The 24,138-nt window shown below is 33.3% G+C and overlaps 1 protein-coding gene across 3 annotated transcripts; it reads left to right on the top strand.

The window, feature by feature from the left end:
* Window positions 1-299: 299 nt before the first annotated feature.
* On the top strand, window positions 300-24,138 carry EBAG9 (estrogen receptor binding site associated antigen 9). 3 transcript variants are annotated; one of them, XM_076005071.1, is made up of 8 exons: window positions 300-520; window positions 1,160-1,334; window positions 9,360-9,457; window positions 12,210-12,288; window positions 13,068-13,226; window positions 14,886-14,993; window positions 18,889-18,980; window positions 22,314-24,138. In XM_076005071.1, the coding sequence occupies exons 3-8, from the start codon at window positions 9,375-9,377 to the stop codon at window positions 22,432-22,434; spliced, it is 642 nt and encodes a 213-aa protein (XP_075861186.1). In that variant the 5' UTR covers window positions 300-520; window positions 1,160-1,334; window positions 9,360-9,374; the 3' UTR covers window positions 22,435-24,138. The 3 variants fall into 3 exon arrangements, with proteins under 3 accessions (XP_075861186.1, XP_075861185.1, XP_012641762.1); XM_076005070.1 differs by lacking the exon at window positions 1,160-1,334 and adding an exon at window positions 911-1,069; XM_012786308.2 differs by lacking the exon at window positions 1,160-1,334.

Below are 24,138 nucleotides of genomic sequence, written 5' to 3'. Positions count from 1 at the left end.
AGGCATACTGCATAGAGGAAAATAGGGCAACCTGGCACACGCCCAGGCACGCTGGCAGGAAAAAGTCCACACAGCTAGCAACTGTCACAAAAAGCTACCCGGGACCAAACCTCTTCGAGCCTGCCGCCGCTCGCCCCGCCCCCAGGTGCTCATTGGCTTCCAGCCCTGACGTCAGACCTGTAGCCTCTCGCTTATTGGGCCAGACAGGACCTGGGGCCGGGTGCGGAAGTGAGAGCCTGGAGACAACCGAGCACCGTCTTCAAAGAGGGCAAAGGGGGAGTGGCAGGGGGAGGGGCAGGGGGAGGGTTTCTCGAGGAGAGGCGGCTATGGCAGCTGCGCGCCGGCAGCGGCAGCTGAGACCGAGCGCGCGCCCGGCTTTGAATGAGCGGGGCTGAGACTGAACGGGCGGAGCGCGAGCTCGAGGAAGCGACTGGCAGCGCGCGCGCGCGCGCCTTGTGTGCGCGCGCGGCCCGCGGCAGCTCGGAGCCTCCGCCGGGCGGGCGGGGAGGGGGAGGGGCAGGTGAGTGTGTGCGGTTCGCGCGCGCCCGCGAGGGGCTTTCTTCTCCCTACTCCCACCCCGACCCCAGCCCCAGCCTTAGGGGTACCATCTGCCCTTCCCAGACAGCCCTCCGCTTAAGCCTGCACTTCCCGCCCTCCCACCTTCCTTTTCGCCCCTCCACGCGGCCTCCCCCGACGCTTGACCGCTACTCTGTTGGTACTGTTTCCGGGTCAGGGTGACCTCTGGGGTGTGGAAACTGCGACTGGGCGCTGGACCCCGGCGTGCAGCCTTCGCCATGCCGCGCTCACGCGTGGGAGACCGGCCTGCGGGGCACTGGCCCGGAAAACATCCAGTCTCCAAATCCCCCTGCCGCAGGGAAATTTTCCCTTCCTTCTTGCCCTCCCTTTACAGGCCTGGCATATCTCAAAGCAGATTTTCCCAAAATCCAAATGCCAGCCCACCTGGCAACCACCTCTGGCAACTTAAGAGCATTTCACATTACGCCCTGGGCAAGGCGTCAGCTTGTGTAACCTGAAAACGCTCATGTTGTTTTTCTCATCTGTGCAGTGGGTATGATTTTTTTGTATTAACCAGTTTTATGTGGGTAATCTGAAATTAAACCACTTTAGTTATGAAACTCTTTCCTTTTGAGTCATGCAGGAGACCTTACTCCGCCTTTGTGACAGTCCCAGTGGTGTCACACATTGGAGGGCCTGATGAAAGTCAGAGATAGTACAGAATGTTCGATTTTACTACCTGCTCTCACACTCCACTTCTGTTTCCTCTTACCTTACTTGCCACTGCTGAACCTTGTGTTTTTCAAATTTGAATCCAGGTAAATTTTATTTTTGGACTTTGTGGTATTTTTTAGCATACTTCAGAGAGTTACAGACTTAATTTGAGGATATTCTGTACTATACTAGATAAAATGGTTTTTCAAATTTTGTTATGAAAAGATTCAGAAATACAATCTTAAAAATACTTTGAATCACTTGAAGACTTGTTTAATGTGTACTAACAGACTTTAGCTTGGCTTGTTTTATGAATTGTGATTAATCGAATCCACTGAAAAGATCTCTAGTAGTTTATTGAGAATTACAATTAGGAAAGGTACATTCGATCTATCCGTTTCTAATGCAGCATTTTTTAAATTATAAGAAAACCTTTTTCAGTTGACATAGCAGAGCTTTCATTCCTATTGATTTCCTAGAGATTTCATTTCTTCAGAAGTCCTTGAGTGAGAATAGGTTGCTTTATAATTTTGAATTTTATTCTGCTACATCTCATTTTTGTATTTTCCTAGTAATTTTTAAGGAAACTTTAATTTTAAAATTAGATATTAATATTGCTCAGTTCTAGAAAGTATTTTAAAGCAACCAAGTGCAGAGTAGCCTAAGATACATACTTGTCAAACTGGTGATGGAAGGGCACTTCAAAAATCACATGGAAGTAGTGTGCATATAATTAAAAGGGTTCTTAAGTGGAATATGATATGGGGAAAAGCAGGGCTCTGGTTAGGCTCAGTGTCTTTAAATCCTGGGTGAGTAAATCTGAGCCTCACTGTCAACCTCATCTGTTAAATGGGAATAGTGAAAAACCTACCTCTTTTGATGTTCCTTAGGATTCCAGTGAGGTGATAGAACATACAGTCTCTGGAACTATGTCTCAAGCATATTAAGTGCTCAAGGAATGTTAATTTCCTTCCATTCAAGAAATATTTGAGTACCTACCAGGTACCTAGCAATGGCTAAGACCTAGAAATACCAAACTGTGCAAGACTGATGAGGGTCCTGCCTCTTTAGACCCTTGCATTCCACAGAAGTAAGTGCATGTTCAAGGTCATGACAATTGAGAATGAACACAAGTCTTCACTGTACTGGGTTGGTAATATTTTCCAGCACCAGGGAAGTGACTGTTATGTAGTAGGTGCTAATATATATTAATTTAATTGAATCAGAACATTAAATATATACAGGTCCCAAAGAATATTCTTGCTTGTAAATCAGTATAATTGATAAAAATTAAAAGTATTGCTTGGTTGCATATTCCCCATTGCAGTGCAACTGGCTGGAATATTTATCTTGGAAATTATAATATCACTGAATTACAACGTAGGCTCATTGTTAATGAGGTATTCTTGGCTTTTGAATTAAATAGATCTAGGTTTGAATCAAGTCATTGGGTATAGGAACATGGAAACACCTCTTACTCTGTTTAATTCTGTGAAACGAAGACAATATCTGTTTCATAAGATGGCTTTATGGGTCAAATGAGCTAATATTTAGGTAGTGCTTTGTACATAGTGGAGAGTCAATGAATATTAGTTCTCCTCTTTCATTAATCACCAAAACAAATTTTCCACAGAATGAAGATATTCTTAATTGCTAGGGAGGGAATTCTATTCTGTAATCTATAATAGTCTCGTTTTCTTTTTTTCTATTGGAAAAAACTTTAAATTTTATTTCTTGTTAGTTACCTTTGAAGTCATTTAAGTTGACAAATACATATTGAACAATGACACCAATAATATTTGTGGGAAGGTGATGGCTGTGGTTACCAACACTCCATATGAAATTTATTCTCAACTCTTCATTCATGTAGATCCCTGAAACCGAACCTTCTTCCCAGTCCTGAATAAATGTCATCTTCTTTCTTCAAAACATCCTAATATTTCCTACTGAGACACTCTATCCTTTGTCCCCAGGTGCCACATGTTCTACAGTCTCTTTTCCAGCTTTTTTCTTACAATTTTTCAGAAATTTGTTGCTAAATTTTAATTTAGGAAAGTTTGCTTTTCTTATTGGGTACAGAGTTTCATTCTTGACAAATCAACTTTAAGTGAAACTCTTATTCAACATCTTAATTGTTCAGATCATTCTCATAGTGAAGCAATCAAACCTTTTATGTCTGTCTTTGCAAATGGTAACTGAAGGTCCCACTGAATAAAATCCACTGGAGAAAGGTTATGCAGGGCAGATAAAATATATAGAAATAACTGTATTATAAAACAGAAAGTGTGAGTTTCTCAGTAAGAGAAAAATACTAGAATTAATAAGATTTTACAATAATCCAGCAAGAAAAAATAAATACTTATGCTAGGGAGATTACAGTAGAAATAGGAAAGAATATGGGCAATATTGGGAAATCAAAAGTTTTTTTAGCAATTTGAATGTTAGGGGATAAGAGACAAAGGAGGAGACAACATTATTGCATTTTTGATTGGGAATGTTTTTGACAGAAGTATTTAAATGACTGGAACAGTGAAATTCTTAATATTCTCCTGGTTCATTTTACTTAAAAGGCACTGTTCTTTCTGTCCTCTCAATTAGTAGGCCACTTCCAGACATAGGCATTCAGTATGTTCAGCTCATATGGAAAGACAACCTCCATATGTACAAAAGTATATGGACATTACTAAGGGAACCTTTTGGAACTGTGCAATTGTACCTTTAATAATCTACAAGCCTTTTCTAACTCAAGAAATAGAAAGGACTAGCTGTGTGTTTTGTCTTTAGAAGGAACTGGCAGTTGTGGCTCTACAGAGCAATCAGGATCAGGTACTATGACAGTTAAGTTGGTATTACTTGCTTTCTGGTTTTCTTTTATTTTAATTTTTTGTGTTTGTTTTGAACTTTTACATTGAGATAGAACATACAGTATATGCAGTCAAGTATATGGTGCTCGTACCACCCAGATTTGAGAGAATAGATCAGCTCTCTAATGCTTTCATACCCCCATCAGAGATGATCACTATTTTTTACTATATAATTTTTAACTCATTCAGTATAATAGTTCATTAGTTGGAAAACTATATTACATGCTATTTTTAAGACTTTAGGAGGTTATAGCTTATATCTAGTAATTAAAAACGAAACTGAGTGCTCTCTGCTTTAATCCCTATGAAATGCATTTTAAAATAGCGTGTTATAGTAGGGGGATGCTGTATTTATCTAGGATAATTTTGTATCTAGGATGATATTTGTAAATTTTATTGCTGATCTTATTCTTTTATAAGGTGATTTTAAAAAAAACTAGTCAGAATTTCAATTTTAAGAAGAAGGAATATATAGTTGTCTCTTTAACGTGGTTACATGGTAATTATTAAGTTAGGTTTCATTCCCTTTTAAGTGAATATGTATAGAACTAAAGTACAATTATACTTTATTTCAGAAAAAAGTTATTATATGTTTTTCCTTTTTTTTAAGAAGTCACAGTATCAAGTTATATGTTTTTCCTTTTTGTTTTAAGAAGTTGACTTGCTTTAAGTCCTTCACAGGGTTTTTGTGAGCATTAATGGGTTATTACACATAAAGCATTAAGAAGATGCTTGTTATGTAGTAAGAGTTAGCTATTAGAGTATATTGAAATGCTGTTACATAATCAGAGTTCTCGAGAAATTCTGAAATGTTTCTTATCACTAATTGCCATATTTTCCTAATGGAAGTTGGGTTAGCTCTCCAGAAAGAGTAACAAATAATTGGTACAAGACAATAATGGTCTTAATGACTTCTTTTAATATTCTAACCAGAATCTGAAATTTGTTTAAATTTAAGTGACATATTATTCAAAAATGTCTTACTCGTATAGTTTAACAGCTATATTTTTGAGCTATATTTGAAATACAGCAAACACCACATATTTAAAGTGTACAATTTGATTGGTTTTGATGAGATGAATATATATACATACCTATGAAACCATCACCACAATCAAAAGAGTAAGTGTACAGTTACCTCCAAAAGTTTCCTAAAGCCCCGTAGTAATCCATCCTTCCCACCCTTTCCTGCCTCATCCCAAGGCACCACTGATTTGCTTTCTGTCATTATATATTTGCTTACATTTTCTAGAGTTTTTAAAATACTGTATATGGAATCATGCAGTATATACTTTTGGGGGGGGTCTGGCTTCTTTCATTTAGTGTAATTATTTTGAGATATATCCATGTTATTACTTGTATAACAGTAGTTCGTTTCTTTTTATTGCTGAGTAGTAATCTATTGTATATACTACAATTTGTTTATCTATTCAACTGTTAATGTACATTTATGTTGTTTTCAGTTTGGAGATATTAAAAATAAAACTGCTATTCAAGTACAAGTCTTTGTATGGGTATACGCTTTCATTTATTTTGGGTAAATTCCTAGGAGTAGAATGGCTGCTTCATACAGTAGATGTTTGTTTACCTTTGTAAGAAACCGCTAGACTATTTTTCAAAATTTTGCATTCCCACTATTGATAAGAAAGTTCCAGTTGCTCCACATTCTCACTAGTACCATGTTTCCCCGAAAGTAAGACCTACCCATAAAATAAGCCCTAGCAGGATTACTAAGCATTTGCACAATATAAGCCCTACCCCAAAAATAAGACCTAGTGATGGGCTATGAAGCCTACACAACCCAAGCATTTCATTGCGGAGCAGTAAAGAAGAGGAGCAGCCCTTCTCATCTGCCCCAGGAGAGCTCTATTGCTCGACATGAGAAATTGGGGCCAATGGTTCTAAAGGAAATAGAGTTGCAAGAAATTCAGGATGGAATTCAGTGTTTGGAGAGTTATGCTGATGTTCCAGAAGAAGATGACTTAACTATATTTGAATAAATGTAGATTGTTGTACCATACTTAAAAAAAATAACACATTCCCTGAAAATAAGCTCTAGGGTGTCTTCTTGAGGAAACATAAATATAAGACTCTGTCTTATATTTGGGGAAAAACAGTATTTGGTATGGTCATTATTTTCAGTCTGAGTCCTTCTAATAGGTATGTCATGGTTTTTGACTTTTTTTTTAAATTTGCATTTTCCTGGTGACTGATGATGTTGACCATCATTTTATGTACTTATTTACCATTGTATCTGTTCTTTGATGATGTGTCTAGTTAGACCTTTTGCCATTTTTAAATTGGGTTCTTTGTAATTGAGTTCTGAGAAGTTCTTAGATATTCTGGATTCAAGTCCTTTACCAGACATATGCTTTGTAAAGATTTTTCTCCTAGTCTGTGACTTGTCTTTTCATTCTATTAATAGTGTTTCTGAATTGTATAAGTTTTTAATTTTGATGAAGTCCAATTCATCAATCTTTTATGGATTGTGCTTTTGGTATACTATCTGAAAAATTTTTACCTAACCCATAGTCATAAAGATTTTTTTCTATTTTTTCCCTAGAATTTTTGTAGTTTAAGATTTTACATTTAGGTCTGTAATCCCTTTTGAGTTACTTTTTGTAAATAGTGCCAGAGATGTACTGAAAGTTTTTTTGGGTTTTGTTTTGGGTTTTGCATATGGATATCCAGTTTTTCCAGCACTGATTTTTGAAAAGACTACCATTTTTCCTCTGAACTACTTTGCATCCTTGTCAAATTTCAGTTGTTCATATGTATGAGGGTCTATTTCTATACTAGTTCTATTGCTCTATTTGTGTATCTTGACTCCAATACTACACAGTTTTGATTACTGTAGCTTTATAACAAGTCTTTAAATCAGGTAATGCTAGCTATTCTACTTTGTTCTTTTTCAATGGTATTTTGGCTATTATAGGCTCTTTACATGTCCATATGGATTTTAGAGTTAGCTTGTCCAGTTTTGCAGAAAAACCTGCTGATATTTTGATTGGGATTGCATTGAATCTTTAGCTCAACTTGAGGGGATTTGATATCTTAACAATAAGAGTCTTCTAGCCCTGAAAATGTCTTTTAAAATTAATGCTGATCTTTTAAATTTCTCTCAGCAATATTTGATAGTTTTCAGTGTACAAGTCTTTTTTTAAGATTTGTCCCTAAGTATCATATTTTTATGCTCATATAAATGTTTTTTTAACTTTCAATTTTGATTGTTGTTAATGTATAAAAATAGAATTAATGATGGAGTCCATTGAATTTTTTTCACAAACACAGTTTTACTTCTTCCTTTCTAATCTAGATACCTTTTATTTCCTTTTTTGCTTGATTGCACTGCTAGAACCTCTACTACAATGTTGAATAGAAATGGTGAAAGCAGACATGCTTGTATTGTTCATGATCTCAGGGACAAAGTACCCAATTTTTTAATCATTAAGTCTCATGTTACGTAGATTTTTTTGTAGATGTTCTTGATCAAGTTGAGAATGTTCCCTTCTATTCCTAGTTTCCTGCAAATTTTCATCAGGAATGTATGTTGATTTACATTTGTTCCAGGCTTGTTAAAGGCTTTTTCTGTCTCTATTGAAATGATTTCATGTTTTTTTCTTTTTTAGTCTGTTAATATGGTGAATTACATTTTATTTTCAAGTGTTAAACCAATCCTACATTCCTGGGCTAATTCTTACTTAGTCATGGTGTTTTATCCATTTATATATTGTTGGTTTCCCTTTAGTGATATTTTGCTAAGGAGTTTTATATCTATATTCCTAAGATATTAGCCTGTACTTTTCTTTTCTGGATAAGTATCAGTATAATGCTGGCTTCAAATAATGAGTTGGGAAATAATTCCTCCTTCTCCAGTTTTTTGGCAGTTTGTGTAGATGGTATCACTCCTTTCTCTGTGTTTGGTAGAATTTACAGTGAAGCCATCTGTGCCTAGAAGATTTTTAACTAAAATTTAATTTCTTTAATAGATACAGAGATTTTCAGGTTATCTGTTTCTTTTTGTTGTGCTTTGGTAACTTGTACCTTTTGGGGAATTTGTCCATTGCATATCACTTGTCAAATATAGGCATAAAGTTATTTGTTATATTTCTTCAATAACCTTTTAATATCTGCAGACTCTAATTATTAATCTCTCTCATTTGTGATATTGGCAAAATTGTTATGAAGGACATATATTTTGGATTGTTACGTTTTTTTTGACCCCTTTGCCATTGTGAAATCACCACTTTTATACCTGGTAATATTATTTTATCTAAAATCTGTCAGACATTGAAATAGTTAATTCAGCTTTCTTTTGATTAGTGTTAGTATAATATTTTTTTTTCATCTTTTTACTTTTAACCTATTTGTGTTTTTATATTTAAAATTAATTTCTTTTAGGCAGCATATAGTGGACTCTTCCTTTTTTATCCAATTTAACAATCTCTGCCTTTGAATTAAGATTTTAGAAAATTTGCATTTAATGTATTATTGATATGATTAGGCTTAAGTCTATCATCTTGCAGTTTGTTTTTGGCTTGTCTCATTTCTTATTTGTTCTCTTTTGGTTTTGCTGCCTTTTTAATTTAATAGTTTTTAATCTCTCTAATTGGCTTATTGCAATGTTATGACCAGACCTTACCCTCAAAAAATATGATTTAGTTGATTTACTAAGCATAGGCCCAAGTATCATTATTTAACAGATCCCTATATTTGTGAACCACCGAACTAGATGAGCTCTATAGTTACTTCCAATTTATAAGCTATATGACTTTGGGTAAGTTATTTGACCTCTCTCAATTCAATTTCCTCATCTATAAAATGGACATAAGAAAATATATCTATCTAAAAATTTAAAATGTTTAAATATTTTGAGTAGTACTGTGTTCATATGGTTCAAACTTCAAAAGGTAAAAAAGAGTCAGTGTATACTATTTTATACTTTTTTGATTTTTAATTGTAAATAAATTTTCTATTAAATGATTTGTTAATAAGTAAAATTATTTTCAAAAACCACTCAGAATGAAAAGGTTTATTTTCCTCGCAACTATTGAAAACTTTTTAAAAACCTAGTTTCTTGAATTGTTAATATGATTTCCATTACTATTTTAAAATTTACTATGTTATATTTGTAGTTTCTAGAGAAAAATAAAAATATGTCAGATTTTTCTCAGTGCATAATAGTACTTTTCACCTTGACTTTAGGAGTATGGCTTATGAAATCAATTTAACGCATTTATTTGTGTGTGTGTGCCCTTTCCACAGGTTTTGATTCCCACCATGGCCATCACACAGTTTCGGTTATTTAAAGTTTGTACCTGCCTAGCAACAGTATTCTCATTCCTAAAGAGATTAATATGCAGGTAAATAAGTTTTATGTTTAGACTTACCCGTTTATTTCCTTGCTGGTTTTGGATACTTTCATAACTTCAAACAGGCAGGGTCAATTATATTTAAGTTAAATGTCTTGATTCATTTATTAATCCCTAGTAGTTTTTTAATATTTTTTTCTCTACTTCAGATCTAGAAAGTAGCGGTTCAGTTGTTTATCTCTCAAATACTTACATCTTCCATTAAAATAAAATGTGTAATACTATAGAATTTTAAAAAACAAGCAAGCCAACTTTCTTTATTATAATTATCACAGAGCTTTGATGTACATAATTGTTTCATTATTAGAATGTTTTAAAATGGTAGGTGAAGGTATTTCTGTCTATATAACAATATGAACGTTATTTTTATATTAATAAACTTTAACAGAAATTCTAAACAAAATAGATTTGTCTCTTAAATAACACTCCAGAATATGCAGGTAGCCCAGGGCAGATAAATCATTTTGCTTTAGGTTTTCTGTAGACTCCAGTTCCTTCTATTTCATCACAGGACCATACCCTAGAGCTATAGTTTCTAAACTATGTTCTAGGGCACCTCAGGGCTTCACATGAAGTTCATGGGTCTAATATAATATTTTAAGTTTTCATTGAAACATAGCGATAATGATAGTCAACATCTGTTGAACACTGCATGGACTCCTCACTCAAGGTAGTTCATATTTGCAACATTAAATCCTGTAGCATTTTTTATGATGATTTTCTTGAACATTTGAGATAAGTTTTTGTTTACTTGCATTTTTGGTGACATCTGCAAAGCTAGAATTTTAGGTTGTAATTAAAAGCAAGTACTCCACCAAAATTAATGTAGAACAGAAAATGGGAGTGGCGGTCTCCAATCTGATTCCAAGACTTGAGAAGCTGTGCAGTGTCCAACAGTCTATACATTTCATTAGTAAGTACAATCATTGTGATTATTTAAAAATGAAATGCAAAAATTACTTTTTCATTAAATTTGTGTGTATTTTTTTTAAATGTCTACTAAACAGTTAGGATATACATAAGTATTAAGTTGTTTGGCCCTTAACTATTCAGTGGAACTGTTAGATATTCCTTTTGGCTTAAGGGTACTGTGAAAAAATTACTGACACACCAAGGGGAGAATATAGTGAAAGAGGAAATGGACAGCAATCAGCTTTATTTTTAAAAGACATAATTTAAAAGTTGTACACAAGAATTCTGTTGTCCAGAGCTCAGTCATGGCCCCCCACCTTCAAGGATGGCTGGGAAATGGCCTTTTGATAGCTGCTAAAACTCTAAGAATTTAGTGCCATTTAATTTATTGCTAGAAGTAGGATGGTCTAAGATTTAAAAAAATTAAAAATTCCAGGGTATTGCAGTGAGAACAAGTGGATAAAATAGAGTAGAGATGATCACTGGAGAAGGAGAAATCAAGAAAAATAGAAAATTCAGTTGGTTGACTGTTGAAATCACCCAAGAGGGCAGAATTTGGGAAGAACACTTAGTGAACTAAGTGTTGAAATCCACAGAGAATGATGAGGAATTGCCAGAAATTCACTAGGTAAAGCAGGATAAAAATGGGTATTAATTATCAGAAGGCAGGAAGTTAAAAGAAGTATTACGTTAACAGTGGTGATGAATTATAGGTGTTTTCTTTTTGCACCTGTATTTTCTAGAATTATTATTAAGTATAGATTGCTTTTAGAATAAGAAATTACGCACTGATTTTAAAAGTATTAAGAATATTCCTGTTGTCACTGTAAATTTCTATTGTCAATGCAAATTATTTAGGATTGATTATAAGTTCAGTTTTAAAGAAAACATACTATATGTTAGGATAAGTTTCTCTTAGGTGTTAGAAGGAACCTAGATTGGCTTATGCCATAAATTTCATTAAGAGACTATGTTACCTTTATGTTCATCCATTAAACAAAGTATAACTACCAATCTTGTAATAAAAACGCTGACTTTATCAATTATCTCTTGTTAGATGCTTTATAGATTATTTGAAATGAAGCAAATGGCTGTCTTTTTTAATGTTTTGCCTGGACAGTAGCAGGCACTGTCCAGGTGCTTTAAATATGTCCCTTAATTAAATCCTCACAACAACCTTGCCAGAAGTAGATTTGAATACCTGCATTTTACAGATGAAGCTATTGAGTCTGATAGGTTAGGTAATTCTAACTAGACATAATAGAAGTAACATTGAAAACTATGATTTATACAGATTCCACAGCCTATGTTCTTAACAACTCAGTTACAGTATGTCCTGTTTAATGTAGTACTCTTCCTACTAATCTGAATTCCCTAAAACTCAGTTACAGTTTGGTTCAAACCAGTGATTTTCAAGTCTTTTAATAGTTTAATACTTAATGTTACGAAGAAGCCCAATATGTAAAACATAAAAGTCAAGCCACTGTTAAAAGAGTGTAGGTGGCCCGTAACTTCACCTACAGAACCCACAGCACTCTGAGGAGTTTGTATTTTTGGTTTTGGTTTTACATTCCTTCTAAGTTTGTCTACAATTGAGTCCCTAGCTAGAAAGCAGTTATGTTGTCCTGGCCAAGATTTTTAAAGACATTCACAGTGTATCTGATACATGATTTTCTTTTGATCATATCTTAATGAGCAACTGTTAATTATTAATCAATAATTATTAAATTGAAAAGATCTTGTTTTATAAGCCTAAAATTACTGTCTATAGTACTTTTTACTATATTTATTTTGGTAGTTCTTCAAATAAATTACTTCATTTTTGTTTCAGATCTGGCAGAGGACGGAAATTAAGTGGAGACCAAATAACTTTGCCAACTACAGTTGATTATTCATCAGTTCCTAACCAGGTAATTTTTTTTTTTTTTTGAGGAATTGAATAAATATTTCAGAATAGTATTTTCAAGCTAGTTTGCAGATCATTAGTAGGTCATAAAATTAATTTGATAGGATTTTTGTTGCTGTTTTATTTTTCAATTCTAAAATTTGTATTTGGTTCCTCATTTTATCTTCTGTTTCGTTATTGATATTTTCTATTTTGTGTTCATTGGTTTCCAGTGTTTGGCACTACTTGTTGGAGCATTTTTATAATAGCAAAGTCTTGAATAATTCCAAGTCTTGAATAATTCCATCATTTTGGGGTTGGCATCTATCTGTTGATTAACTTTCAATGTGAATTGAGATTTGTTGATTCTTTGCTGAATAATTCTGGATTATTTAATCAGTGTTTTGAGAGTTTCTCTTATTTAAATCCTGTGGAGAATGTTGGGTTTTTTTGTTTTAGCAGGCAATCAATATGAGGAGGCTTAGGTGGAAAGTTTTGATCCTCCTCCTGTGAGCTATACTTCTAGTATTAGTTCAGTGTACAAAGCATTTGCTTTTGTTTTACTTTTTTTGTTTTTTTAATGGACAGAATAGAACAGAATATATCAGAATGTCTAGCCCACAGTAAAAAAATATTTTTTAAATTTTTGATCTAGTTTTGCTATGTGATATAAAATGTATATTTTCCTATAAATAAAGAAAGCTTGAAAGGCAATGTTTAGAAAGCCCATTTTTCTAATAAATATTAGTGAGATGTTCATTAGGTTTCCCCTTTGTGGCTGACAATGGTGATAATTTAATTTAGACAGATGTCGAAGAGTGGACTTCCTGGGATGAAGATGCACCTACAAGTGTAAAGATTGAAGGAGGGAATGGGAATGTGGCAACACAACAAAATGCTTTGGAACAACTGGAGCCTGACTATTTTAAGGACATGACACCAACTATTAGGAAAACTCAGAAGGTATGTTAAAGATTTGTGCTTTTGGATATTAAACTACTTTTCAGATTCCTGTAGTTAAAATTAGATTATATAATTAGTATTTATTAGAAAGCCTATTTCTGATTATCAATGTTTTGTGTTTTCTGTCATATTAAATAAGAGTTTTACATATTTACATGACCTAGACATAGATCTATTAAGTTATACCCAAGGTATTTTAAAATTATATCTATGTATTTATTGAAATCCTACTATATGTCACTTCAGTCTCTGCTGTGAAGACTAAGCTTGAATAAGGGAACAGTTCTAACAAGTTTATAGTTCAGTAATATCTATAAACTGATAAGTAGTTTCCATGGTATGTAACTATTATAAAACTGATATCCTGAGAATTTAGGAATAATTGTTGTGAGTTTGTGTTAGTCATCCACACGTTATTTAAATTCCTTTTGAGTTGAATATGGAAGATCACTTAGAGATTTAGGGAATTACTGGAAAAGCACAATGGTTGAGCATTTTCTTTCTTTTTATCAAAATAGTACATGTATTTCTGTTTTAAATAAAAAAATTTAGAAGGGCCTATGATGTGAAGTGAGACTTTTATCCCACCATTCTTCTTGGCCAGTTCTGCTACCCAGAAGCAGCCACTCAATAATCTTTGTTCTTTGGGCTTCTTCTAGTGTTTGTCATCATATCTGTCAATAATACGTTTATATTGTTATTTCTTAATTTAATAATCACAGACATTGTCCATTGATTTCATACTATGATAAATGAAGATTTACTTCATATTGCCCTTCCCTCTTTTCCCACATCTTCAAATATTGTAATGTTGTTATTCCAGTTTACCTCACCAGTCACTCTCTTATTTCAGAAAAACACACTCACAGCTCCATTTCCTTTTGAAACATAGAAAATATTTCTTACATATATACTTTATAAAATAAGGAAGTTATTTATCCCATACTTACTAATATAGTTCCTTACTCTCTTCTACCTTCCAGCTGATTTCAGCTGTACATTTATTTATATATTGTTTAGGTTAATAATATTTACATTCTTTTTTCTTGAGGTGTTCAGATAGCTCAATGATGAAAAGCATTAAATTGTGTATTTTTCAAGAATCCAAATTTCTTAGTAGATGAATACCTTGTATTGTGGAAGTATATTGCTACTCTCAGTAGGAACCTAGTATATTATAATAATGCCTTATTGATTGGAATGGAAATGCTTTTAATAAAAGCTACAAAGTATCTAATAAATATATTCTAATACTACTGACCAGAAAGAGTTAACGTATTCATAAATATCCCACTTACTGAGAGAGCTGGTTATACTTTTGGCAGGATATGATACATGTTCTTATTTAATACAATAACAAAAACTGACTGTATTTTGGGGGTCTGGGGAAAGCGGAGAAGTAAAGAAGGTGAGAATTTATTTTTTTTTAAAGTAAATTACAGCTTTTTTTAGTATATAACAGATTTGTGTGACAATTTCCTGGGAATTTTGGTACTCTTTACATACTTTTTGTATGTGTGTGTTTACATTGTGAATTTTAAAAAGAAGAAAAATATAGCATATTTTAAGTAATTATAAATACTCTGGTTGATAATTTGTCTATTTTTATATAGTGATATGTAAATTATACCTATAATACTATTTCAATTAATCTTTCAGATCGTTATTAAGAAGAGAGAACCATTAAATTTTGGCATCCCAGATGGTAGCACAGGTTTCTCTAGTAGATTAGCAGCTACACAAGATATGCCTTTCATTCATCAATCTGTAAGTATGTTAATTGATCTAGGGAAAGACTTAGGTTGTTTCTGTTTTCTTTAAAGAAGAGGAAAAAAACTCTAAGTTAATTGAACATTGTATTTGTATTTCTGTGACTTTGAAACAGGTTTAGCATTTTGCGAGAAGTTAATCTGGAGTTTTACCAATCCTAACCTTTTATGAGATTGTAAATTACATCAGATACTAAGATCAGGGTCCTGTTGTACACATGAAAGGTAGAGAAAAGATCTTATTTAAGAACTTCAAAGAGATTACCACTAAAATTGGACATTAATCTTAATAGTAGCTTATTTTTATGGATGGATTGTTTTGGATTGTTATGGATTATTATGGATTGTTTTCCTCATAGAGTTTATATTTAAAGTGTGATTTGATTTAAAATGGATTTGACTTAAAGGAAGCTTTTTAAAGGGAAAAAGTAGTGAAGAAAGTAGACAACTGAGGTTCTCAACCTTGGGAGCATATCAGAATCAGCTTTGGAGATTTTTAAAAACACAAATGTCCAGACCCCTCCCCACCTAAGCTTAAGTAAGCTTTCATTGATTGACTTTATTAGTTATCTATTGCTGTGTAACAACCCCAAATTTAGTGACTTGAAACAATAATAAACATTTATTATCTTACACAGTTTGTTTGGATTAGGAATCCAAGTGATTAAAACAGGTGATTCTGACTCAGTGTTTCTAATAAGCTTGCAGTCTAGTTGCTAGGCTGGAGCTGCAGTTATCTGAAGGCTTGACTGAGGTTGAAGGATTCATTTTGAAAGTGGCTCACTTACATGCCTGGCAAATTAATGCTGGTCATTTATATAAAGCCTCAGTTCCTTGCCATGGACTTCTCCATGGGACTGCTTGAATTTCCTCAAACTGCTGACTTTCCCAAAATCAATGATGAGAGAGAGAGAGTGCGTGAGCGAGCGAGTGAGTGCACATGCTCATGGGTAAGGGCAATGCTACAGTGCCTTTTTATGACATGGTTTAATAAGTGATACCTGGTCACCTCCACGCTATTTTATTCATGAGAAACCAGTTGCTAAATCCAGCCCACATACAAGCCTCTACCTCTTGAAGAAAGGAGTGTCAAAGAATTTGTGGACCTATTTTTAAACTACCACATCTGTCTGTCAATCTATATATTTTATTTATTTGTTTAAACTGCACAGGTGCTTCTAAGGCCCCTCTCTCCAGGGGACCCATGTTTATTTATGTTTTTAATTCATTAATCAACAACTATTTTTACTAATGCCAAATCCTGTGCTAGGTGCTAGTAATAACAGTGGTAAGTAAGCAGAACAGGAAAAGTCTTTTCCTCAGAAGAATGCAATCTAGCTGGGGAGGCATAATATTAAATAAATGATCACATTCACAAATATAATTACAAACTTTGATAACTCCTATGCAGTTATGTAATGTTCTGAGAGCTTAATAACACCATAGATTTTTTTTAATAACATAGCATCATAATGTTTAATTTTTTATATTTCTCAGTTTTAACCTTTACTCATATATGTTTAATCCCTAATGGTAAAGTAGTTCAGCCTACCCATGGAATTAGCAACGTTTGCCACCTAACTGTAATTATGGTATTATAATAGTAACATAGCTCATTGTAAAGCTGTAAATATATAGCCACTTACAGAGATGGAAAGGGGTAAATAGGATAGATGGAGAAGGTCTCCAGTGCTATTTCCACATATTTTCCTCCCAAGAAGACAAAATAAAGGGTTATTGTGTAGGAGAAAATGGTAACCTGTTGTTATTATTATTTTTTAAGAGGTGATATCTCTTTCTGTCACCTAGGCTAGAGTGCAGTGGCAAGATCATAGCTCACTGCAACCTCTAACTCTTGGGCTCCCACCTCAGCCTTCAGAGTAGCTGGGACTACAGGCACACACCACTACACCCAGCTAATTTTTAAAAAAATGTCTTTAATGATGGGATCTCTTTCTGTTGCCCAGGATGGTCTCAAGTTCCTGGCCTTAAGTAATCCTCCTGCCTCAGCCTCCCTGCACATTGTTTTTCCTTCTACATTCATTGTTGTTATAAGAGCTCTTTTTATACTACAGATAATTAACTTTTGACTCTCATCTTTTTCACTTTGTTGTAGGCTTTACAATTTGGTTTAAATGTTTTTGATGGACAGATGTATTTAGTTTTTATGTAGGCCAGTCTATCAATCTTATCTTTTACAACTTTTTCATATTTTACTTAAAAGGCCATCTCTACTAAAGGATCAGATATCACCCTTTTTTAATGATCTTAATAGTTCCACTTTTTTATATCTAAATGTTTTATGTACACTAACAGTCAAATACCTCAGTGGAAAATGGATAAATATTATGATTGGAGAATATACAAACAAGAAATAGACATAACCTAATAATATGAAGAAAAATTTAATCTTATTAGTTCTTGAGGAGATTTAAAGTAAAATAACAAGATACCATTTTTAAATCTTATCAAATTAGCAAAGATAGAAAAGAAGGCCATTATCAGTACTGGCAAAGGTACAAGGAAACAAGATTTCTATGTACTGCAGTCAAGAGGATAAGTTGGTATAATATTTCAAGACTCATTTGCACTTTGTTACAGTAGCTTTAAAAATATTCCTTTTCATGGATTTAGCTATGCTACTTTGAGAAACTTATATTAAACAGATAATCAAAAGTATTTGAAGAATTTGAACAGAGGATGTTACCACATTTATGGTCAGGGGAAGAAAACTCAAATTATTTTATTTAATTTTTAGGGGTAAGTACTCAAAACAGAACATCATAAATCTATTCACAGATTGATACCAGTTATTTTACATACATAATCACATCCACAGCTAACTAAATGTCCTGGAATGACAATTTGCATTGGTTCTTAGAAGAAAAAAATGAACTTTTAGAGGTCTTATCTGGGTAATAGTGGAAGGTAGTTACAAGCCTGATGATACCAAGTAAGTAGGACAGGGAAAAGGAAGCATGATATAGAAGAAATATTTTTTTTTTGAGATAGAGTCTCACTGTGTTGCCGGGGTTAGAGTGCTGTGGCGTCAGCTTAGCTCACAGCAACCTCAAACTCCTGGGCTCAAGCGATCCTACTGCCTCAGCCTCCCGAGTAGCTGGGACTACCGGCATGAGCCACCATGCCTGGCTAATTTTTTCTATATATTTTAGTTGGTCAATTAATTTCTTTCTATTTTTAGTAGAGATGAGGTCTCGCTCTTGCTCAGGCTGGTTTCAAACTCCTGACCTTAAGCAATCCACCTGCCTCAGCCTCCCAGAGTGCTAAGATTACAGGCGTGAGCCACTGAGCCTGGCCCAAAGTATTTTAATAAAAATAAATTTTGCCTGATTTGTCATTTCTGCCAAGGATTGAGACAGTAAGTGCCACTGACAAATCTTATATAAATTACATATGCTTAAATGAAGATGACTGTGCTAATTTTTAAATTTCAGCTTCTTGCAGTTCTATTCAGCACAGATTAGTCCAGTCAAGCATTTCTGATTCAGTCTGGGATCAGTCTCCTCTCTCTATCCCTAACCCCTTCATCTTACTAAAGAGAGAGAGAGAAAAACAGAAAGTAATATTCTATTCTTGTCTATTCCAAACCAAAGTCAGCAAAAGAAGAAACCTTAACATAAAAGAGTATCCCATAAAACCTAAAATACTGGAAGAAAGCCTGGAACTATTTAGCACTGAATGTCATGCATTCCAAGGAAACCCTCAGTTATAGGCAAATCAGGGACCAAATCGTTTGTGTCTTATATAGGAAGTTGAGAAGCCACTAAAGAGTGACAAATTCTGAGTTATCTTTTAAAAGATACTCTTCTTGACTGCTGTGCAGAGAAAGGATGGCTCTTTATTTAATATTTTAGTTTTGTTTTTCATTGTAGTCTGAATTGGGTGACTTAGATACCTGGCAAGAAAGCACCAATGCATGGGAAGAAGAAGATGATGCAGCCTGGCAAGCAGAAGAAGTTCTGAGGTATTTGAGTGATATTTACATTGCAACCTGAGTAGAAGAACTAGATTTGTTCCCTATTGTGTTTAAAGTCAAGGAAGCCTATTCTGCCAAGTAATTATATTTTTCCTCATTCTTCCTCAATAGATCCTTAGATAATAGGGACTTTGGGTATTTCAGACTGCATATGCCATTTTATATGATTAATACCTCACAGAAACCAAGACTTTTAAGCACTATAGGAACATAAGAATAATTTTATTAATGACAAGTGAAATCTTTTACATATATACACCATATTGTAATCTTAATACATCCTACTATGAAATGTGAGCCACCTCTATATATTCTTCTAGGTTAGAAGATAATTATTTTTATTTCCTCATGGTCTAGCATAGTGCACAGCACTGTACATCTGAATAAAAATAACTTATGTAGCACGCTACCTTTGTACATATATCTTAAATGATGTCTGTAAAAGCCCTGTGAGGTAGAAAATATAAGTCATGAACTGCACATTCTACAGAGAGTATTGTTCTGGAGGTTTTAAAGTTCATTTTTATTGGGGTTGTTACGTTCTTTGTTTTTGTGAGCAATAAACTTAGTTCTTAGTACTGCTACATTAGGCCAAAGAGTAAAGAGATAATTTATCGTAAAAGCAAAGCTTGTGAATTTGATCACTGATGAAAACTCAGATATTTAAATAAATCTAAATTACTCATGCATTTTTAAAAATAAAGTAAAATACAACTTTTTTTAATTTTAAAATTAAGATCATTTTTACCATAGGGATAGAAAATGAATTAATTACCCTTCAATTATCATAACAAAACAACTTTTTGTAAATTTTCCTTTCTTTTCTGTTAGTGAATTACAATCACCTGAACAACCAGCAGAGGGTGCAGTTAAATAACTGGAAATTATGGCTGATGCTTTTTTTGTTGTTTTTTTAAAAAATCTTGTCTATTCTGTTTTCAGGAAGTCTTTTTTTTTTTGACATGGGAGTAGGGCTGTCACATTTTAAAATTCAGTCACATTTTGAAGTTGGAGTAGGGCTGTCACATTTTAAAAGTTGACTTTACTGACAGAGTTTTTAATGTTTGGTTCCTATTTTGTCAGTATAACTCATCTTTTATAAATGAAATATTTGTAAAATTGTGAACTGCAACATTTAGGTTGCACAGATCATCAAAGAGATGTCTTTTTTAATTCTGTTTATTTTTTTTTTAATTTTAGGAAATTTGGAGAGTACAAAGATTTTGGTTACATTTTATATCTTTGCCTCTCCCTAACAAGAGTTAGAGGCATTTTTAAAAATAAATTATAGATATAGAAGTCTGAATATTTCAAAATATTTTGAGGATTCTAGTGATTATTAGTGTCATTAACTACAAGAATAAAGGAAGGGCATGTTCATTTTTAATCTAGTAATCTTAGTGACAGCCCTGTAGAGTTTATGCCATGAAGTTACAAGTGTCTTAACATTGACTACACAAAAACCTCTTTTCCACCTATCCTCTTCCTCTCTAAACAAAACAAAGCAAATGAAAAATCAAAAAACAAAACAATATAAAACCAAAACAAACAAAAAAACAACAACTAATGTTTTACATTATAATGACAGCTTGGGAAAGTTAGATAATTAATCAGTATAGGCATGCTTTATGCTACAAGTTGTATAAGAAGAGCTAAAGGGTAATGGAGGCTTCCATACATCACTGCCCGCAGATGAACACCGAGCATTTTAGAAGTGTATCCACACTCCATATCTTCTAACTTTGAGCCTTTTTCCTGTTGCCACCTTAAAATACTACCAATACTGTGATTAGTATTATTAAGGAAGAAAATTCTAGTACTTTAATAATTCTGGACATAAATCTAGACAGATAAAATATAATTTTTTTTGTCTTCAGTGATCTCTAAATTGTCTCTTGTGCCAGAAACATTAGTTTTTGATACAGGTTGAGTATACTTCTCTGAAATACTTGGGAGGACTAGAAGTGTTTCAGATTTTGGATTTTTTTAAACTACAGTATTTGCATTATATTTATTGGTTGAACATCCAAATCTGAGAATCCAAAATGCTTACTGGAGCATCATGTACATGCTCAAAAGTGTCAGATTTTGGAGTACTTTGGGGATTTCAAATTTTTAGATTTGAGATGCTCAACCTGTGTTTTTGTATTACAGCTAATAACCAGATTAAAGCTTGATTATTATATTTGTTTATAACCTAGCCAGCTCTTTATAGTTCTTGTCCTTTGTCCCTTTTTGCTTCTGGTATTGTGACTTGTTTAGTGCATACTGTCAGTTTTTCTTGAAAGTAAGCAGAGTAGTAAAAAGTAGATTTTCTTTAACTATTCTTTAGAAACTTAATGGATGGTGAAAGTCAAAATGTTGGCAAAATAAATTTATCTACTTTCTTGAATTTTGGTTATTCATAACTCTGCCTACTCCCATTTATAATTATGATTGAAAATTGCCTACACATTTTACTCATTATGGTCAATTTTGAGCTGTCCCATATGTAGTTAATCCACTCTGGATTTTTCTGCATATAACTTAGTGTTGCCTGTCCCATGCCCAGTTGTAACCTAGAGCTTCCCTCCTCAACCTTGCATACTTAATTATTTTCTCATATCCTAACCCTTCAGATCTAGGACCAACTTATGTTCCATCTTTTCTCTCCTGTTTAATCACCCATTCCTACCTCCACTTCCCCACACAAATCAATCAATAAAGACAGAGGTTTAGTGATTCCAGGTTAGTGGAGTTATATTTGGGAAATACTCACCACTCTGCCCCTTAGCAGAGCTGATCAAATGTTAATCCTGAAATCAAGTTTCTAGCTTCTCAGTGGAAGGTGTGTTTTAAGTTTCCATTTTCTCTTTAGAGTGTGTTCTGTACACCATGTTCATTCTGTTTTTAACTATAATAATAAAAGAAGAGTTAATCCTAAATATTAAGCTTTTCTGAGTAGTATCCCCCCAAAAAGATTTGGCTCAATGGAAGTAGTATTTTAGTAGAAATAATCTGAAGAAGAAGCATCAAAAGATTATGGATTCTTTATCCTTGTACTTAATCCTCTGACTTTGGGCAAGTCACTTAGCCTTTGTGCCTCATTTTAACTATTTGTTAAATAGAAAGTAATACTTTTTCTATTTTACAAGGTATATTCTCAGGATTAAAAGAAATACTGTTTTTGAAAATAATTGAAATTTTCAAAACAAGATTCAAGACTTGAAATCTTTATTTGATAAGAATAGAAAGGCAATATTATTTCTTTCTGCAATTTATTTGCCATTTTACCTGTGTGATATTCTTTAAATGTAAGAATTTGATTATGTGTCTTTTCAGGCAGCAGAAAATAGCAGACAGAGAAAAGAGAGCAGCAGAACAACAAAGGAAGAAAATGGAAAAGGAAGCACAGCGGTTAATGAAGAAGGAACAAAACAAAATTGGTGTGAAACTTTCATAACAAATGTTCTTCAGATATTACAGTGCCAGTGGGAGAAATCTGAGCTCCACAACCCAAACAACATTTGTATGGATTTAAGAGTATTTTCAGAATGCAAATACACTGCTTGATTTTAATGCATTCATCAGGCCATCTGGGACACCAGGATTCTCCCAAAGTACCTTGAATTCTTAGTGATTGAGACTCAAAAAAACAAAAAGACTTATGAGACAATATTTTCTTCAACATGCTCCAAATATAAGACAATTGTTTGCTGTACAGAAATTATCACAAATGGAATATACCAGTACCTCTGAAGCTGATGTTTCTAGCTAAATAAATGGGTATAAATAATTTTATGGTGGAATAGAATTCTGCTGTCTGTTATGATTTCCTTCAATGTGTGTAATGATAAAATAAATCATTTTAATATTATTTTGTTTCCATGGTTATCTGACTTAAATTAGACAAACTGTAGGGCTTTAACTTTCTTATTTTTGTTGTCAAAAGCTGGTGTGGGCGTACATTTCCTCTAATTTGAACTGGTATTATTTATCTTTGATATAACATTAAGGAATTTGATGATTTTGGTTTTTATGAAAATGACATTAAATGCAATAATTTTATTTATCATAAAGATTTTGTACATCATTGTTTTCTTTTGGATAGTGTTGTAATGTTATACATATTTGTAATTTATATTGCATGTATAAACATTGAAAATCAAAATGAAAAATTTGCTTTATATTATTATGACTTGTGAGTTTTAAGAACTAGTATTAGTAGTTTTCCCTTTCATTATAGATTTTAAGATGTTATGGTATCTTTAAGTACCTTAGTTCTTACCTCTAAAGTCATTAATTTACAAATGCAGAAAGACTTCATTTTTAATATTTCAAAACTTTTAGATGATATCTGTATCAGTTTTATATATCTAACATTATGCAGGTTACCTGTGTGGTTGGCTAAGGTAATATTGATTCATTAAATTATAAACCAGGATAGGAATAATAATCTTCTATTTATGGTGTTGATTGGCTCCAAAATAGTCTTAAAAGAAGTAGTTACATACTGTGTTCAAAGGGTAAAAACATCACAGATTTGATAGTTTAAAATCTTGTTAACTTTTCCTCCACAATTAAAATACATCTGGCCTGATTTTCTATGGTTTTAGAAATTTTAAAGACTTTAAGTTATTGCCCAGAATTAACATTTTGTGGGGTTTTAAAATGTCATAGACAATATCCAGGCCAAATGTTACTAATATATTTTAATTAAAGTAATATTTCATAGAAAAATCTTAAAACTCCACAATAAGAGCTCTTTAGGTCCTTAGCCTAAGTTTCTAGACTAAATGTGATTATAAGTAAGTAGAAATTTAATTTTGATCCAGAGCTTGTTAGAGCCCCAAACCATGTTTTCAGTTATCACGTTTATTAGAGTTTCTGCCAGTAAACTCCCAATTACATAGAATTGGACTCAAATTTTTAATAATGTATTCTCTTCCCCTTTTGTATTTATTTTTGGTTCTATTATGGGAATACTACATGATTTCTCTAAATTTGTGGCTCACAAAGGACAACATTGAGTAAATTATTTATACTTCTTTTCTGCAATAGCTAAAAATATTTAAGTCTGCTTGGTCATGATTTTCATGTGTGTAAGGTTTTATCTTTTTGTTTGGTTCTTTGGTTTTATTTATAAATAAAAACTTGTTAGAAGTTG

This window comes from Microcebus murinus, chromosome 7, assembly GCF_040939455.1.
Source record: "Microcebus murinus isolate Inina chromosome 7, M.murinus_Inina_mat1.0, whole genome shotgun sequence".
In the NCBI taxonomy this organism is placed as follows: Eukaryota; Metazoa; Chordata; class Mammalia; order Primates; family Cheirogaleidae; genus Microcebus; species Microcebus murinus.
The sequence above is the reverse complement of the archived record's forward strand: the minus strand, read 5'-3'. Positions and strand labels throughout refer to the sequence as shown.

Bases quoted from the DNA above. Each gene is read 5' to 3' on its own strand.
- EBAG9 (XM_076005070.1), top strand. From the start codon at position 1,043: ATGTTGTTTTTCTCATCTGTGCAGTGG. The intron at 1,070-9,359 runs GTATGATTTTTT...CCCTTTCCACAG, and splicing joins TTTTCTCATCTGTGCAGTGG to GTTTTGATTCCCACCATGGC. The intron at 18,981-22,313 runs GTATTTGAGTGA...GTGTCTTTTCAG, and splicing joins CAAGCAGAAGAAGTTCTGAG to GCAGCAGAAAATAGCAGACA.